The sequence below is a fragment of the Nematolebias whitei genome, chromosome 18 (genome assembly GCF_014905685.2).
Source record: "Nematolebias whitei isolate Nwh7 chromosome 18, NemWhi1, whole genome shotgun sequence".
Taxonomy (NCBI): domain Eukaryota; kingdom Metazoa; phylum Chordata; class Actinopteri; order Cyprinodontiformes; family Rivulidae; genus Nematolebias; species Nematolebias whitei.
This window is the reverse complement of record NC_056515.1, coordinates 33,756,487-33,775,228: the sequence shown is the minus strand read 5'-3', so window position 1 is coordinate 33,775,228 and position 18,742 is coordinate 33,756,487. Positions and strand designations below refer to the sequence as shown.

Genomic DNA, 18,742 nt, shown 5'->3' with positions numbered 1-18,742 from the left:
AGGAGGTAAGTACATACATAAGGTAAGTTTAATGTGTTGGTAGTGGCGTGGTATTTACACAGCATGATTACAGATCTTGAATACAGAATCAGAATAAGCTTTATTATCATTGCACAGTGACGTACAGCGACATTGTATTCCGTGCAGTCGTCTGAAAGTGCATGGCTGCAGCTCCTAGGAGCACGGCCCTTATTCTTTAGGTAAGAAAATGGGAAAGACCATGAGGATAGTGAATATAAAATAAAGATCTCTTCACACCTTGTCCTTGTCAAGACATGGTTTAAGACATCAAATCTCTATCAGCAAGCACATTTATAGACACATTACATATGCATTTAATGACAAGGTGGTGGACGAAGCAAATTCCTAGTTTGTGAACCTCGTTCATTGACATGGCAATGATAAACTGATTCTGATTCTGAGATTTGTCCATGAAACTCTTCCAGATTGTTCCATAGTCCTGATAATATGTTAAAGTGTCAGCCAGTACAGCTCTGATAAGCATTCATAGAAGTTCTTGGGGATGGGTGCGTGGGCGAATAGAGCAGAGCTTTCTTTGTTTACACATCCCCAGGAGCAATTTGATAAATTGGTCTATTCAATGCCAAACTGGGAGACTAGATTCAGATAAACCACAGTTGTTTTTATGCAGGCAGACTGTTTCTCGCGTCAGCCTTGAGTTCTGCTGGTACTCTCGATAATTTAGAATGGCCAGATTTGTGGGCTTTCTGCTAGTCCATGCTTATTAGCCTTCTCTAAGATTGGTTCCAACATGCTGGCAAGTTCCAGAAGCTGCAAGTCGCCTGTGATTCTTATAAATCACTTCCAGCTTATAGTTGAGCTCACAAATCAGCTGAGTCTGAGAGTTCGAAGCACAAATTAATCCTTCACATAAGGTAGGCAGCTTTGCAATGGCTGAAACTGCTGCTGACGTCTTCCTTAAAAGCCGATAACATAGGTATCCGTCGGTGTTGAAAAGTAGAAACCCTACTATTATAAATCCAATGATGTATACATCTTCAACATCCTCCAGTTACAACTCAGACAGGCACATCAGCTTCCACCGCCCCAGGAATCCATGACATACCCAGCCACATGCGTATGTCTGAGGCAGGAGGGTTCTCCAGCACCCTGTCGCTTGGTTGAAAAATTTTTATCATTTGCGTTGAAAGTCCAGCTGACCAAATCCATAACAGTAATTTACGATTTGAAAGATGTGTAAATAGAAGCTCCGATACACAAGACAAAGGGCAAAAGCAGAAGGAAGGCAGGCGAAGGAAGAAAAGGCATTCATCTTGCTCGAGGGAGAGTGAGGAAAAAAGTAGAACAGCTTGGAGAGTAGAGTGGTGATCCCAGGTGAGTGGTGATTCAGGTAAGCTGTTTGTAGGAGAGTGGCAGGACGGAAACCAGGGGAACTTATCCAATGTCAAGGGGTATAGTTGGTCATAGGTGATTCTGGAAGTTCATGAGGTACGTGAATCCAGGTAGGGCTCTTCACATGAGCCAATCACAAAGGAAACTTGAAGGAAGATGAGTTTTCATATGAGTAAAATCCAAACAGCTCTGGGCTCGAGAAAACACAAGGAATAAAACACAGATTAGTAAATCAAGGAAACCCAGTCAGTGCAGCAGTAAAGTTACACAGAGCCTTCAATGGTCCAGCGTTGAACTGCTGTCCCACAGGAGCTTAAGAACAGCAGTCCTATCAGAACTGGATTAGGAGCAGATGTGAGAGAGTTGCTCTGCCCTGCCACTCAGGACCTGCAGAAGCCAGGTAAGAGCAACACACAACTAGTTTTAACATTAAAGGAGAATTTCCCTTGTCTATTTTTCAACACGTGTCTAAAAATGAACTGCTGTTTTGAGAATAGTGTATGAGAATAAATGAACCGTTTCATTACAAGAATTCCCAACTTGTGAATGATGGTGCAAGGGCAGGGCAGCCGACTCGGGACCCGAAGGTCCTGAATTTGATCCCCGGTCATTGCACAATTTCGTGGTGTCTCTGAGCAGGACACCCCATCCCCAGTTGCTCCCTGGGCGCCTCCAAAGGTCACCCACTGCTCTGTCTGGTGGTGGATGGGTTAAATGCAGAGAGCCAATTTCGCCATTGTATGGGAACATACAATGATGACAATACATACACATTATTATTATTAAAAGTTTCTTCATTTCCCATAAACCAGCTGTATAAGCAGCTTGAGATGCTAGTCAGTATATCACATTAGGCTACACATTTTTGTGTGTGTATTTTTTAGACCAATACATTAAATCTTGTAGCCTTGGTTGTTTTCCTTTACAAGGGGAGTTCCCTAACAATTCTAAGAATATGGAAACTAAATAGAGAATGGCTTGAGACTGGTGCCTCAGTGACTCAGGGAAGTTTTTTTTTTTTTTTTTTTTTTTGAAGTAAACTATCATAATTGATGGTGGTTCGAACCTAGAATGCAAGCAGTACACAAGGGTCTTGAAAAATAACTCTTTTATTAAACTAAATAACACAAAAGTGCAGACCAGGCAAACTCTACATACAGAAATGAAAAATCAGGAACAAATACAAGGTGAACAAGATTGACCATAACATACTCAATGCTCCATTCAGGGACTCACAGAGACACATAAAGGCTACTCACAGATGAAGAGAGATGAGAAACACCTGAGCTGAATGATAAACAGGAGCAGGTAAAAGTGGGCGTGGCAGCAGCAGAAATCCACAGAGAAAAATCACTGGGGAAGCTGACAAATGAGAAGAATCACAAAAACCATAATATGACACACAAAAAAAAACTAATATGAACAAAAGCACAGATCCGGACAAAAACTGGTTTCTCCAATTTTTTGAACATATTAAGAATAAGACTGAAAGCCTTTCATTAAATTCAAAGAGACTGTCAACCCCCTTCAATGTTTCAAGACATGCTGAATAGGGATGCACAATATTATCGGCATGTATCGGACAAAATTAGCGTTAAAGTTAAATATCGGACATCGGCTATTCCATCAAAATTACTCATCAATATAAAATACACTGTTTTTGTATGACAACCCAGTGACAAGGATGTCTGCAGCACCAGCACAATGTTACGATGTCACCCGCACCTACCTGATCTGATCATGGCGGAGAGGAAGAAGTCAAAATGTTGGCGGTGTGCAAGTTTATTTTCTGTTGAGGATATCAGATTCTGAAGATTTTTGGACTACATTAAGCCTCACTACATCGTCCTCAGTCATATTTTTCTGACGTAGTCTTACACGAGTTACAAGCCGTCATTTCCGACGTCAATGAGAAGCTAATAGCCGATAGCACTTGGGTGAGTTTTACCACAGACATTTGGACGTCAAGTGTTAGCCCCGTTAGTATGATTAGTGTTACAGCACAATGGATAGACAAAAACTTTGGACTTAAAAAGGCTGTCCTTCATGCACAAGAGTGCAGAGGATCCTACACTGCAACTAGGAACCTGGAACAAGCCTCCACAAGTGAGACAGCATCGCCGGTGACTAATACAAATAAATAACATTTAACACTTTCCATTTAATATAAATTAAAAGGCTGTTACTGAATATGTCACCAGCTCTTACAGCTGTTACACATTTTTTTTGCAGCAAATAAGTCTAAATAAGAGTGCTATGTTCTGACAAAGGAAAGTATATAAAAATACCGGTATCAGTTATCGGACAAATAAGTTTCAACATATCGGCATATCAGATATCGGTCAAAAATCCAATATCGTGCATCCCTAATGCTGAAGACTTCCTCTCTAACATCATTTGCCAACTTGTCTCCAACAGTCAGGAAAATGGTACTTTAAGCAATATACTGCAGCAAACATGATCCGAAGTTTCAGTGGACAAGTTAGTTCATTGGTTTGGGTCGTAAAGTTGCAACAGAGTAATGGCATTTCCAGTAGGTAACCAATGAAATGGTGGAACAGCAACTCCTGAGTTCCTCAAGAATTAATAAGCTGTTTGCCTGGTGGTTTTAGATTTGCTGTCAAAGCTCTTCTGTTTCCAAAGAGAAGGGTCTGTCTGACAGGACAAAGCAGTGGGAATATTCTAAAAGTGAACACATCAGTGAACTTTTAGTTGGTGATGTCCTGCGGAGCCCATTCACAGTCCATGCAAGTACCTCTGCCTGGTTTTCTTAAAAACAAAACTAGTTTGATATAATGTCAGTACTCCACAATGAACATTTCAAGTAAACAAAATGAAGTATCTATGTTCTCTGTACCAGAAATGCAAAAATCTACTTGGCACAATTTATTTTAACCAAATATAGTCACTGCCTACTCCTTCTGTCTTTAGCATCATGGCTCTCTTGAAACCTCTTGGCACCAGCCTGTGATATTATCCAGTTATACGAGTCTGAACTCATGCCCAATTTGCAAAGCCTGTATTTATATCAGGAAGGCATAGAAACTAACCTGCTTCCGTCTGGTTATGATCGTGAAACAATATTTTGTGTTTGCGTAATAGTTTGAACACGCTGTGCTGAAACAGGAGTGTTTATCTGCTCATGTGCCCCTGATATGCATGTTTCTGGTAAAATCATTTTGAATATGATCTCACAGTTTCATTCTGAACTGCTTTGACTATTCAAAGCAAGCAGAGAGATCTGAATGGTAGAGAAGTGTTTCTTTTCATGTCTGAAGAAGAGAAAGAACGAGAACTAAAAGAGGAAAAAATGGTTTATTTATTGTTGCCCACTTGTGAAAGATGAAGTCAGACATGAATGTTTTTGCCTTTGTGTTGCCAAAATATCTCATGAATCATAAGACAAATTTTAATGAAACATTTATTTAATTGGATGTACCTATTAAACCAATTAACCTTTGGTATTAATCCAATTCAAGATGGCTGCTACGGCCAATTAAGCTTAGAAAACACAAAAATGTCTGTAACCCATTCAGTTTGACAGACATTGGGCTACAGTTTTGTGTGATTTTAGTTGAGTCTTTTACCGCACACACTTTGAACTCACTGCTCAAGATCTTTACCTAAAACTCCAGCAGTAACTGTTGGAGTCAAACCTGTTTGTCTGTCAGCAAAATATCAAATTTTAATGAAACTTTAAAGAAATAATCCTTTAGTGTTCATCCACAAACAATTAATATTTAAAGTCAAATCAGTTTAGGAAGGCTGCCACAGCTTATCAATATTAGCCAATGCAAAAATGACTATAACTCAATTACAGTAGTCTCTCGCGGTTCAACTTTCACGGACTCGCTCTTTCGCAGTTTTTCAAAGTAAGAGTGGACACGACACACAATCGGCTGACTGACGAATGAGCCACACGATCGGCATGGATTTCTTATTTAAAATAAATTATTTAAAATTCTTTAGCACCTGTGGCACCTGTGTGCAGCCCACATGTGCAAGGAGTAGCTCCCTCCTGCAGCATGTCGATCTCCATTCTGCAGTGGAGAAGTGGGCGTGGCCGAGAGAGCTGGCAGATGGCAGAGAGCAGCCAGTGGCAGAGAGCAGAGATCATGACCTACTGTGCTCTTTTAGAGAGTTTAGAGTTTAGAAACATTTTTTTAGAATATTGCAAGAGCGTGGGAAGCATTTAAAATGTCATATATATACACACACACACACACACACACACACACACACACATATATATATATATATATATATATATATATTAAAATAAACTTCTACTTATTACTTGTACTACTATCCCTACTTCGCAGTTTTTCACTTATTGCGGGTATTCTGAAAATGGAAACCCCAGCAATAAATGAGGGACTACTGTAATTTAAAAGTTATTTAAGTAAAACATGGTGTGGTAGTAGCTGAGAGTCATCTGCAGCACATTTTGTGCAATTTCTTGTGATTTCACATGATATTGTGCAAAACATAATTTTCAAGCTTTGACCAAAGTATCCGTAACATTCTTCAGAATGACATCCTTACGGTAATCCAACAGAAAATTAATTTTAAAAATAAAAACATTAAGTAAAGAATTCAAAAAACTTGTTTATTTCTTGTCATCTGTAAAAGATAGGCAATCACCAATGTCTCATTTATTCTTTTAATACAGTAGAAATCTTCAGCTTCATCAGAAGTTTCTCCTGATTGAAGGTCACAGCTTTTAACTCTGGTTAAAAAAAAATTAAATAAAATTATATATTACATATTTGTTTTTCATCAGTTTCCTTGAATGAAGGTTGAACTTAAAAAACAAACACAAGTTCCCCAAACTGAGGCTCTTTCTGAAGAAAAAAATAAAATGCTCACTTCAAAATAAAATGTCCCTCTAGGTACAATGAAGCAGAGCGGTGATGGTAAACAAGCAGTGAAGGTGTGTGTTTGTGGTTAAAAAGCAATAACCAGGAGAGGTGTGACGCCGTGCACTCAGCTTGCACGTGAGTGTGTGTTTGTCTGTGTTCACTGAGTTGCATTGGAACGAGGACTTCTTTAGGCAAATTACTCATTAACCCACACAGTCTCCACACACAGCGCTGAACAAACATGAACCCAAAAACAAACTGGAAGTTTCCACACTAAACGCTGTTTCGAAATCTGCAGGAATCGAAGCAACATCCGCTGTCCTTGGCACAACTGTGTTTATTAAAATTAGATTACATCAGAGAATATGATAGACAGTTTTGTGAATGATGCTCATACCACACAATATTTGAGCTCAGCGTTGCTAAAAATCTGTTAAAGCCATTTTTGTGTTTGCTGAGTTCAATAAGCTGTGGTGGCCATCTTGAATTAGATTAAATTAGGTTAACTCCAAATGTTTACCAAATCTCAAAGTAATATGTCCATAAAAATCTATAATAATACAGGTTTTTATAAGGCTCAGTTATAAAGGTGCATGCATCATAGAAGCCTACATGTTATTTTGTATGTTTAATAAATAAATGACAAAAATAAGACGCATTAGTAATATAAGTGCAGTTAAATATTTGTGTGTTAAATAATTATTTTCAATAAATATTTTATGAGAAGACATTTTTGATAGGTTGGTTTAAAGCAGGATATGGGATTTGTAATAAATTATGTCCTAAATGGCCTCTCATAGAAACACTGTTTGGCCAGGCATGGAAGCACACAGTTTTTTGACCTCTCTCATTTGTCTTAATGGTTTTGTTTTGTTTACGCTTGGATTTTGTACATGTACCATTTGTGGTTTTGCTGTTCTTTATATAAATAATTAAAGTTTGAAAGCCGTAGTCCCATGGAGATTTTTTGGAAACAGATGGAGAGGGGGAGTTTGAAGCGTTTGGACATGAAAATTAGTTTTTTTAGAAACCCACGTTCACATGTTTTTAATTTCCTGACTGGCATACTATATCTTTTCAATGGCTTTGAATTGATAAGCAGCACTTTCTTTTTGTTTGTTTGTTCTGATTTTAAATATGTGCTTTATTTATTTGGCCGTTTTCTCGCCATGAAAGCTCATCGCTGTGCTGTAGAGGCATCAACGTGTCTCTGAGAGAAAAATATAGATCAGATTGAGAGGAACAGCCCCCACCATGCCAATTCTCGCCCACTTCCGCTGCTTAACTCATCCTGCCTCTCTCCACTGCCCTCTTTTTATAGCAACCTGTTTGTTCTCATGTGCGAGCTCACAGCATTCCTGTTTTTTTTTTTATGTTTTCTCTCACACGTGTCCATCCTACTTTTAGATTTGTCATTTTTCACTCAAACACAAACGCACAGTTCCTCGGCCTCTTCCATGGTGAACACAACCGCATGAAAACTGGCACAAACTCATTCATAATAACATCCGAGTCCGTCAGAGCTTAACCAGTGGATTATAGGATTAAACAGGACAGATTTTATGTGTGTACATTTTACACACATAGGTGTGTTTTTTTGTTACTGGAAAAACTTAATCTTACTGAATTTCCTTTAATTATCACTTTGCTTGTTATTTATTACATCATGTCATGCTCAGAGTGTGTGTCCTCAATGACTCTCAGCTACTACCATGCCAAATTTTAGCTCAATATTTGCTCACTGTGCTGTAGACATTTTTGTGGTGACTAACGTTGATTAGTTATACTGGTCAGCTTGAAGTAGGTCGACTCCAGAACTAAATCAGTTGTACTTGTGCACCCAATAATTTATTTCTGCTGGTTATATTCAAATCTATGAGGTGGTTCATGAGATGTTTTGCTAACAGACAAACTGGGTTGACTCCAACTGTTAATAAATTTTAAAATAAGATCTCACACAACGACTAACTTTTGAAGACATGTTGTGACTGATTATCAGCTACAACCGCACTTAATTTAGGTGCTGCATCTTTAAAATTGACTAAATTATAGCCATTTATGTGTTTTCTTGATTCAGCAGTTGTGCTTTTGCACCCAATGATTCAATCTTGAAAGTTTTATTAATATCTATCCAGTGCACCATGGCATATTTTGCTAACAGACGGATCAAGTTAACTTAAATTGGCAAAGTTTTAAGCAACGCTGCTGCTCAGTTTGTTAGTGCTCACGATATATGTTGTGCACGACGCTCAGCTACTTCAGTACCTGATTTTTGCTCATTATTTTTAAAATTGACTGAGATATAATAATATCTATGTTTTTATATATGTGAATTGGCTGTAAAACATTTTTCCAAAAGATGTACAATCAGTGATTTTCTTCAAGCTTCATATTATGTCCATTGGATTATGACTGGTTTAAATATTTTTTATAGCTCATCACTGAAAGGTAAAGTAAAAATGTTCAGTATGTGTTTGGCTGCAGAATGTATACCTTTCCCTTCTGAAATATAGAATAAATTTATATGCAATTAATAATTCTTTAACCTTGTGTCCTACAGGTTGTTATGAAAATAATTTCATTGGTAGTGGTCGTTTAGGTTGTAGAAGGCAACAAGCGTGCATGATCAGAATATAAAGTTTTAGAATCGAGTGATGCACATCTGCAGAATGATGCAACCATATAGGATTTTTATTAATAAAAACAACCAAAACATTCCAAACACACGGCTTTTCAGTTACGCTTCAGCTTCTTATTTTGTGCAGATATCTGAGAATTTAATCCCCTTAAAAAAATCATAATACCTGAAAATTAATTATTTTAAATTTTCTTTAAAAAAAATACTTTAGTGGACACTGATTTAAAGTACCGTATTTTCCGGCGTATAAGTCGCCTCAGTCCAAAAAAGCATCATGAAGAGGAAAAAACACATATATTAGTCGCTTCGGCGTATGTGTCGCGTTTATTTAATGGTGAAAACAGTTTCATTTCACCTGGGCGGCGCAGCACCATCCGTCCATCCATAGTGGCCAGAGTCGCAAGCTCTCCAGCGTTTCTCCGCCTGCACCAGCTGAGTGAAGCGAGCGTGCACGAGAGGACTCGCTGTTGCAGTTCTTCGAAATTTAAAGCGTCAGTCAAAAATTGCCTTATGAATAAGCAAAAAACAACATATATAAGTTGCAGGCCTGACAAATCTATGCAAAAAAAATGTGACTTATATGCTGGAAAATACGGTACTGGTCTGGCCATCAGGAGCAATTTATGTCACATGTCTCGCTCAAGGACAGCAGAAGTCAGCAGGAAGTGTGTGGCTTGTTGTGCAGGGGAGCAGCTGTAAACTGCTCCGTGATGCCGACGCCTTTAAACATCTTGCTGCACGTTTAATTTTTGCTTGTGTGCATATTTATTTGTTTACTTTCCTTCAAATCATGTGTTTCTTTAGGTTTTTTGTTGCATTCATTTCCATATGTTCTGAAACTGGTGTAAATAAAGAGAGGAAGGGAGGTTTACCCCTACACACACACACACACACACACACACACACACACAGAGACACACACTCCTCCCTCTCATCCACTTGACGGATGACGGCATGCAGACGAGGGATGAATGGACGAACATGAGAGAAAAACGAGAGGAGGAGGATGACATCAGCTCAGAGCCTCTTTCCGGTCAGTCCCCTTACCCCCCCATCCCCCATCAATGCTATCTCCACCCTCCCACACCTCTCCCTTGTTGCTACGGCAGCACCAGCATCCCGTCTGTCTGAGAGACTGTTTGGGGTTGATAGCAGTGCATGTGCAGGATTTCATCAGATGAAATTACTTCTTTATTTCTCTACCTCCATCTCATCCATCTTTTCTCTTCCATTTTCTTTATTGCGTTCAAACGAACAGCTTTTTCTCCTCTTCCTGCACAGAATCTGGAGGGAGCTGTTAACAGCTTAAAAACTAGGACAAACACTTACAATGTGCATCACTCTCAAAAGATGGAAGACTATGTTTTGTTGGTTATGTAAATGTTTCCCTTAGATATTTGAGCTCCAGAAATTTGGAGTATTGCCAACAAGGCCTGAAGTCACTTTGACCTTGGATTGCCTGACGGACTGTTTTAATGTAACCAATAAAAGTTGGTTTACTGCTGCTTTAATGTTTTTACCGTTTGATATATCAAAAAAAATAAATAAATAAATAAATCACTCTTTCTGCTCCTGGAATGATGCTTCTAGCACAAGACGCATAACTTTTGATTAAAGAAAAATACCAACAAAACACAATATTTTGTCTTAGAAACTGAATCATTTTTTATATTAAACTCATTGTAAACTATGACATAAAACGTGAAAAATAAAATTCTGAACCTTATTAATGAATGTTGCGGTTTTAAGGAATTTACTCAAGTAGTTTTCCAGATACGGTGATCCCTCTTTTATCGCGGGTATTTGGGACCACACCCATCCGCGATAAGTGAAACTGTAAAGTTGGGATACAGTAGTTTAAGTTCAAGTTCAGTTCAAGCTCAGTAAACTTTGTCATGACATGTGCCAGGCTGCAATCACACTCATCACCTGTATCTATAAATATATATATATATATATATATATATATAGTACTGCAACGTTTTAAATAAACAATATATTTATATATAGGCATTTTAAACCCTTCTCATACTCTTGCAATATTCTAAACAATGTTTCTAAACTCTACACACTAAAAGAGCACAGAATATCATGATTGTAGCTCTGCCTCCTCTCTGCCAGGCTACACTCTGCCACCTGCAAGCTGTCTTGGCCACGCCCACTTCCCCGCTCTGATCAGCTGATCAGCTTTAGCAGGAAGCTTATCATGCAGTAAGAGCTGCACAAAGGCAGGGGGAAGCTTTTTCTGCAGCACTGGGCTGCACAAATGTGCAGCAGGTGCTAAATAATTTAAGATAATTCATTTTAAATAAAAATCCCATGCAGATTGTGCGGCTTATCCATCACTTAGTTAGTTGTGTGTCATGTCCACTCTTATTTTGAAAAACTGCGACAGAACGAGTCTGCATTAAACAAAGTAGCGGGGGACTAGTGGTTCAATTCTGAAATGTGGGTACGCACTCAATGTCAACAACATTTTTTAATCTGTGTACTTTGCTCAACAAATCTGATAGTAAATACTTACCTATACATCAAAACAGTCTGACTTCTACATCCCAAACTGCTCTTGCATATACGCTGCTTATGTTTGTTTTTCAGTAATTTAGCCGTTTCTGTATAAGTAAACAAATGTGTAGTTTTTGGCAGCCATAACATTGCAATGAGTACATTTTTAAAGTATTTTGCAAGTGACCTAAATATGCATTTTGTTAATGGCTCACTCTGCAGGACACATTTTAGCCTCTGTCTACGGTTTGTATGCAATTATTGCCATCATTACCTTGCTTTCTCTTTATTTTTCTTCCCATAGAAGCAACATCTGGACCATTCTTAATGAGTTTGTGTCTCTTTCCTGCCTTTTCAACCCCCAGCTGGTCGAAGTAGATGATTGGCCGTCTTGAAACTGGTTTTACCAGAAGTTTCTTCCTGCTAGCTGTTTCCTACTGTTGCTGACGTGCTGCTGCAGAATGGGCAACAAAATCAAGATTTGATGCAATCTGTTCGCTTTGTTAGACAACTTTTACTAATTGGCATTTCATAATGTACGTGTGAATGAAACGCATTAGTAAAGAAATGAACTGACCAGTTAGATTAAATCTGAATTTGAATTGGATTTATGATTTGGATTTTTTTAGGGTCCTGACATGGTGTTTGTTGTAAATACCAAAATGATCAGAGTTATTTCGAAACGGCAACAATTTATTGTACTTTGTTAAAACGAACTGCTGGCTCACAAGTCTGGAAAGAAGCTAAACTATTTTTCCAAGATTGTACAAACGCTACCTACAACAGGTAAGATATTAGTTGTTCATTACATTTCCTCAGAAATCCCCTTTAAAAGATTTGAAGTACAGTTTTAAATCTCCTTTGGTTTACCATCAAACCCAGATATTTTATCCTATAAATATGAAACAAGGTATTATCAGGTGTTGTAATCCCAGAACACACATTTCCTCACTTTAGCCCTCTGTTTTCTCCCATGCAGCTCAAGTGTTGGCCTGTTTTTGCTCTCAGTCTGTTTTTGTCTGAATTTTCTTCCTGTCATCTGCTGCCGAGTTGGTCTCATTTCCCCTCGTAACCATGGAAATGAGATCAACATGCAAATACCTGAGCACGCTCAACGGCCTGCAAGATGGGAGATGCAAATTGCATCCGCTTGTAGGATTACACACCCACGCACACACGGATGCACGCTCAGTCACAGGCGTGCATGCACGCGCAAACGTCTGCGTGACGGCAGACGTAAGCACTCCCACCTGCAGTCCGCCACAACAACAACATGCAAACTGAGGTGATGTATGGAGGCTTCGCTGGAAAGGATATCAAGTGTCTGAATGGAAATACACTGCAAAAAAAGGCTGTAACATTTTGTAAAAATATTACAGTAAATAGTTGGTTTTAATTCATTAACTTGTTGGTTTTTATAAGGCATAGTTTGTGGATGACTCTCAGCTACCACCACATCAAATGCTAACATAATATCTGTAAAAATGATGTAGTTAAAACTATTATTGGGTTCTTGAATGTCCATTGTGGCAGCCATCTTGGATTGGATTGATTCCAAATGTTAATGAGATGTAGAGGTGCATCTAGTGATTATTTCCTGATACTTAAAAAAAATAATTAGTTAGTAAGTTAGGTGGTTTCAACAGCCATATTAAATTTATTTGACTCCAAAAGTTAACCAGCTATAGATATTCATTCAACCTTTATTTATACAGGTTAATCCCGTTGAGCCTCGGGGACTCATTTATAAGACAGACCTGAATTTTAACAAAGAGTGATGACAACAACGATAACAAGACAGTCATAAAATATGCGTACAAATCAATTTTTTTTAATATATATGGATTTTTTTTATATATATCAGAGAGTCAGAGTTTCTTTATTATCATTCACACCACATGTGGTGGAACGAAATTGTGTAAACAGGGTCCCAGTTACATCCAACAATAAAATGTAAAAGAAAAACAGTAAAAAGATCTAAGATATGAACATTATCTAACATTCCACAAACATTATCTAAAAATGCATTAAACAATAATAGCATAAAAACAATACGCCGAACAGCAGCACGAACATTGATATATTGAACCAGTGATAGTTTCTGAGCGTTTCGTAAATTAAAACATTATTGCCTTTGCATACAGAGATGGGCGATAAGATTTTAAATAAACTAGGGGTGCATCTATTTCCACATAAGCCATGGCTGACCTTAAGATGGGAGCATGAAAAAATAAACTAAATGGTTAAATTGTGCTCATAGAGTTTCTTTACATATGTAGGTTAAAAAAATATATATATGTGTAAAACTTCTTATTGAGCTGGTGTTTGTTGGGCTTGAATCGCCTTTCCTGTCGCTTCCACTTTCATTGATGTTTGTCCTTTTTTATGAATGAACGACAGAGGAGGAGAGGGCGTGGCGAAGCTGGACGCCTTCTGATTGGCTGAGGTCGGTTGACGTCACCTCCGCTGTGACGCGTTGCGCCCATTCACTAAAAAAATAGGGCAGAAAAGCAAAAGGAGAACGACGCGGCGACATACCGACAGGAGAACGAAGAGATGCGCGGATAGAGAGGCGCTGGAGGGTTAACCACAGCCGAACACGAGCAAACAAACAACCGGCAGCGATGGAGGAGCTGCGCGTGATGGACTGCGCCATGCTGAGGCGGCTCCTGAAGGACGACGGAGCCCACAACAAGTGCCTGCTGCTGGACTGCCGCTCCTTCCTCGCCTTCAGCGCGGGACACATCCGCGGCGCCGTCAACGCCCGCTGCAACACCATCGTCCGGAGGCGCGCGAAGGGCTCCGCGCTGAGCCTGGACCGGATTCTGGCCGGGGACGAGGAGGTCCGGGGCCGCCTCCGCTCCGGGATGTACTCCGCCGTGGCGCTGTACGACGAGCGGACTCCGGACGCGGACTCCGTGAAGGAGGACAGCACCGTGAACGTGGTGCTGCACGCGCTGCTCAGAGACTCCCAGGGAACACACATTTACCTGCTCAAAGGTAAACCCTTTATTATTTAGACAATTATGGCAAATTATTATTATCTCTAGATTGGGTCAAATAGAATAAGAATAAAAAATAGGGTAAAGATAAATTATTTAGTCTTTAATTAAATGCACATATCGTCCTGCAATGTAAAAACCTGAAACGTTTTGTAAAAAATAAAACATTTTATTGCTCCAAACACAACAAATTTATTTATAATATGAGCAAATATAGGTATACCTGCCAGCAATACAACAACAGTCAGTTTGGCTACAGTTTCCTGTAAAATAATGCAAATTTTCCTCATAAAAAATTGAATAAAGATAACTTTATTTTAAATAAGCAAAATATCTACTGGTCTGCAATGTAAACATAATTTGCAGCTATCTTGGCTTACATTCTTTCCAAACTATGACATTTTATTGATCAAAAATAGAATAAAGATAATATAAATCAAGCAAATAGCTAATCAGCAATATGGAAACAGTTAAGTTAGTTTGGCTAATCTTTTTTTGTAAAGTAAAGTTATATTTTTTTGTCCAGAATAGAGAAAAGCTGAATTATCATATAGGTAAATTGTTAAACGTACATTCTTGTGCTAAGATTTTCATATAGGCATTTTGTAAAGTATCCTATTGGTCCAAAATGTGGTCATTTTATTTTTTACAATTTTAATGGCTAGTACGAGACCAACACAATCAGTAGACGGACATATTTGCCTAATAGATATCATTTGTCATAATTATGTTAAAGATTAACTTAAAAAATAAGCTACATTTTTGGAATTCCAAATCGTTCAATAGACACAGTTTGTACAAAATGTCTTGTAAAACAAGGCATTTCTTAAATGAAACATAGGATAGGAATAAATTATGTGTGGTGAACTGTTATATTTTTGATTGGCGTGTTTTATCGACTTTGAGCTTGAATCTGGTTCACTTTTGGTGTAATTTTCATTAAAGAACCACAGAAAGAACTGAATGAACCAGAGCTTGAGATATCGGACTGTGGTTTTTATATGTGCTGGTGCACGTCTCTTTATTTGACAATACACACTTTCATTCACTCACAGCTCCACACACACACACAGATGGATGGATGGGAGTTGAGTGAATGAGGTAATGCTGATGCTTACGAAGACACTTGAACGCCAAGTGACATACAGCTCTGCCCTGATTGAGTCCTCTGCGGGTAAACCACCAACGGGAAGGTTGAAACTAACGTATAAAAAATAGAAAAACAGCCCTGGTCTATATTTAGACCGTGAAGACTCTGAAAGCTTCGGGCGTGAGCTGTGGCGCATCTGAATGATGCATAAGCCTCGAAGCACCAGAGTTTGCATGAATCCTTGTTATTGTGCTTCGATATTAAAGGTTGGAAGTGGTCCGCTTGCAGATGAGTTCGCGTTAACAAAAATCCAACAAGAAAATCATGCATCCTATTATGATATAAATCTTTTTTTTTCCTCCTTAAAGTGGCTCTAATGCCGTGATTAAATCAATAACCTCTTTTAAAACCCTTCGATTTCTGCAGCATCCTTCTTGCCTCCTCGTCATAGATCTTGTTGTTTGTTTGTGTCCAGGGGGATATGACAGATTTTTCTCGGAGTATCCAGAGTTTTGCTTAAAGACCAAATCCATACCACCCCTCAGCAGCCAGTCCAGCGTGGACTCTTCCTGCTCGTCGTGTGGAACGCCGCACAATGACCAGGTAACGACACAACATGGACAAATACATGGTGAAAATAAGAGGAACAACTAACAAGGATCAGCTGCATGGCTCATGAACTGGACGGATTAGAACTCTGTCATTTTCACAGATGTTGGTCTAATGTTTGCTGCGAGTCATACCTTGAGCTTTACGTGTCTTGGTGCAATATTCCATAATGTTGTTTTCAAGGCTTGACCAAAAGTCAGCAACTCCTTCCCGTCTCCTCATAAGATCTTGGTCTAAAACCTCTGGCGTGAAAGGAGACGGGCGATACGCATTCCTTCACGTAATGCGAGGCCGTTTATTTTAGTCTTAGATTGATTATTTTTACGTTTAAATCGATCACTTTGACAAGTTTTCTCGAAGCATCGATTTGGTTCTTGATCGCATCCTGTTGACCTGACTGGCCTTGTTTATTTATTTTTATTCAGACAGCGATCTGTTGTTTGAGCCAGCAGCTTTTATGCAACACTCACAGCAGTCACATGTTGTTTTTTTTTGTATTTTTTTTGTGGCCTAATAGAGAAATCACGAGGGCACCGACTCAGAAAGCCCAGCCTCCTCCATCTGTGTGTTTTCTGAGGATAAAAATGCTTCGCTGTCTTCCGGTGAAGCATTTTCAGGTGCACTTACCATTCAGAACGTCTTCAGTTTCCTGTGGAAGCATGGAGACCATATGCTGAGAGCTTAGACCCCCCCCCCCCCCCCCCCCCCCACCCCCCCCCCCGTACATCTCTTAGTGGTATTGAGCATTTCCTGACTCCGAGCCCGTCGGCAGTGATGACATAAACACACAGAGCTTTTTGTCAATAAGTCGAACTGGACTGCCGGTATGGACTGCTGCAGACCAGCTGACCTCTCAGTTTCATTAAAAGGCTTTATCCCACCGTCTGTGAGTTAATTTGTTGACTTGGGGTTCAGAGTTATGTATGTTATGTTCAGAGTAATGCATAAATAGATATTCTTGACAGTTTCTTAAAGTAAAAATTAACTTTAAAACAGAAGTCTTTCATATCGATGAGTTATTTTGATAGAATGTCCGATATTTTACTTTATCGCTGATATCGGCCGATACCGATACCATGCCAATAATATTGCGCATCTCTATTCTGGACCAGTTCAGCACCTGGACTCTTCTACTATATAGCCATGCTGTTGTAGGGAATTCAAAATGTGGTTGATGAAATATGCAAGGCCTTCCCTGTAAAACGTGTTGTCTGGATGGGAGCGTATGTAGTTCTAACACATGGCTATTCAACTAAATTGCTCAGAGGGCCACAGTTACTGAAAACCAAAAGCTCAGGGGCTGGACATCCAGCAGTTATTCTCATTAAGTAAGTTTGTTTTACGATTTAAAATCTAATTTTATTTAAAAATGAACCCGTTAGTGGGCCGAGCTGAGCTCACCTGTGGGCCTGATTTGGCCCCTGGACCACCAGTTGGAAAGCCCTGCTCTAAAACCTGTATTGTTCTGCATTGATGCTGCCTTTCAAGATGTCAGCTGCTCGTGTCAGAACCACGAATGCACCCGGTTAGTGTGGAGGGCGTGTCGTCCGTTTCCAAAAATAAATTTTACATTTTGATTCAGCTAGCCTCAGATCACTTTTCCACTTTGTCTCCGTTCATTTTAAATGAACTTTGGCTCAGAAAGGACAGGGGTATTTCTGGAGGTGTTAACCTCTGCCCATCTTTACTTCGGGGAAATTCAGCCTCTCTAAAATGCTGTTTATACGTCGTATTGACCTCAAAATGCTCCTCATTTTTATACTCGTACCACCTTTTGTTGCTCCTGTCCCAACTTTTTCTAGATGTTTTTTTTGTCATAAAAATACCTCGTTTTTTTCTAAAAATCCAAATCAGAGCAAACATAGTTCGAGATTATTTGCTTCCATTCTCTGGGAAGGTTCATAAATATCCATCACCTCAGTGGTGCTGCTGTTTGCTCGTGTGCTGCACAATGACTATTTTTCCCCCTTGCAAACATATTTAGCTGCTCATTCGACCTGATATCTGAGGTAGTCCTAATTTCCTCAAGATTTTTCGTTGAATTCTTTGTATTTAGGCTGAAAAGTTGTGTTTTTGAACGTGAAAGTGTTTCAGCCTGAGACAGAAACGACCCCAAACGGCCCTGTTTGGAAGAGGCTGGTCATTCAGATAATTAGCTGTTCCTGTCTGATAAGAGGCAATGCTAACGCGATTAACAAAATATTCTGCTGGGATCACAGAGTCGTCTGTTTCCAGGTTTCCGTTGCTCAGTGAGATAGTGAATTTTATTTTGTTTGCATTCTACCGTACTTTTCGCTGTATAAGTCGTGCCTTCTTGCATAGATTAGCGTACCCTCCAACTTACACAACAAAGTATTTGTTTTTTCCCCATATTTTTAACTCAATTTCTGGCTGAGATCTGACGATTTTATTCATTCTGACATGGAAAATATTGAACACTACCATTTTCAGCTGCTAGAGGGCACTCGAGTAATATAGCAAGCCAAGTGTCTCATTAATAGGTAAAAGTGGCTATTAATGAGACACTTGGCTTGCCTTAAAAAGCCACCTTCATCTCGCTCCAGAACTCTTGGAGCAAATGTCAAATCAGCTGCATTTCGCAGCGTTGCCCAGGCGAAATGCAGCTGATTTGACCATTAAAGTGCATTTGTTAAGGAAAAGT

The 18,742-nt window shown here is 39.2% G+C and overlaps 1 protein-coding gene across 1 annotated transcript; it reads left to right on the top strand.

Annotated features, from left to right (window-relative positions):
• Window positions 1–13,847: 13,847 nt before the first annotated feature.
• LOC119424569 (dual specificity protein phosphatase 4) lies at window positions 13,848–16,765 on the top strand. Its single transcript, XM_037692057.1, has 3 exons — window positions 13,848–14,379; window positions 15,947–16,074; window positions 16,598–16,765. Exons 1-3 carry the CDS (start codon window positions 14,004–14,006, stop codon window positions 16,763–16,765), a joined length of 672 nt encoding a protein of 223 aa, XP_037547985.1. The 5' UTR covers window positions 13,848–14,003.
• The last annotated feature ends 1,977 nt before the right edge of the window (window positions 16,766–18,742 follow it).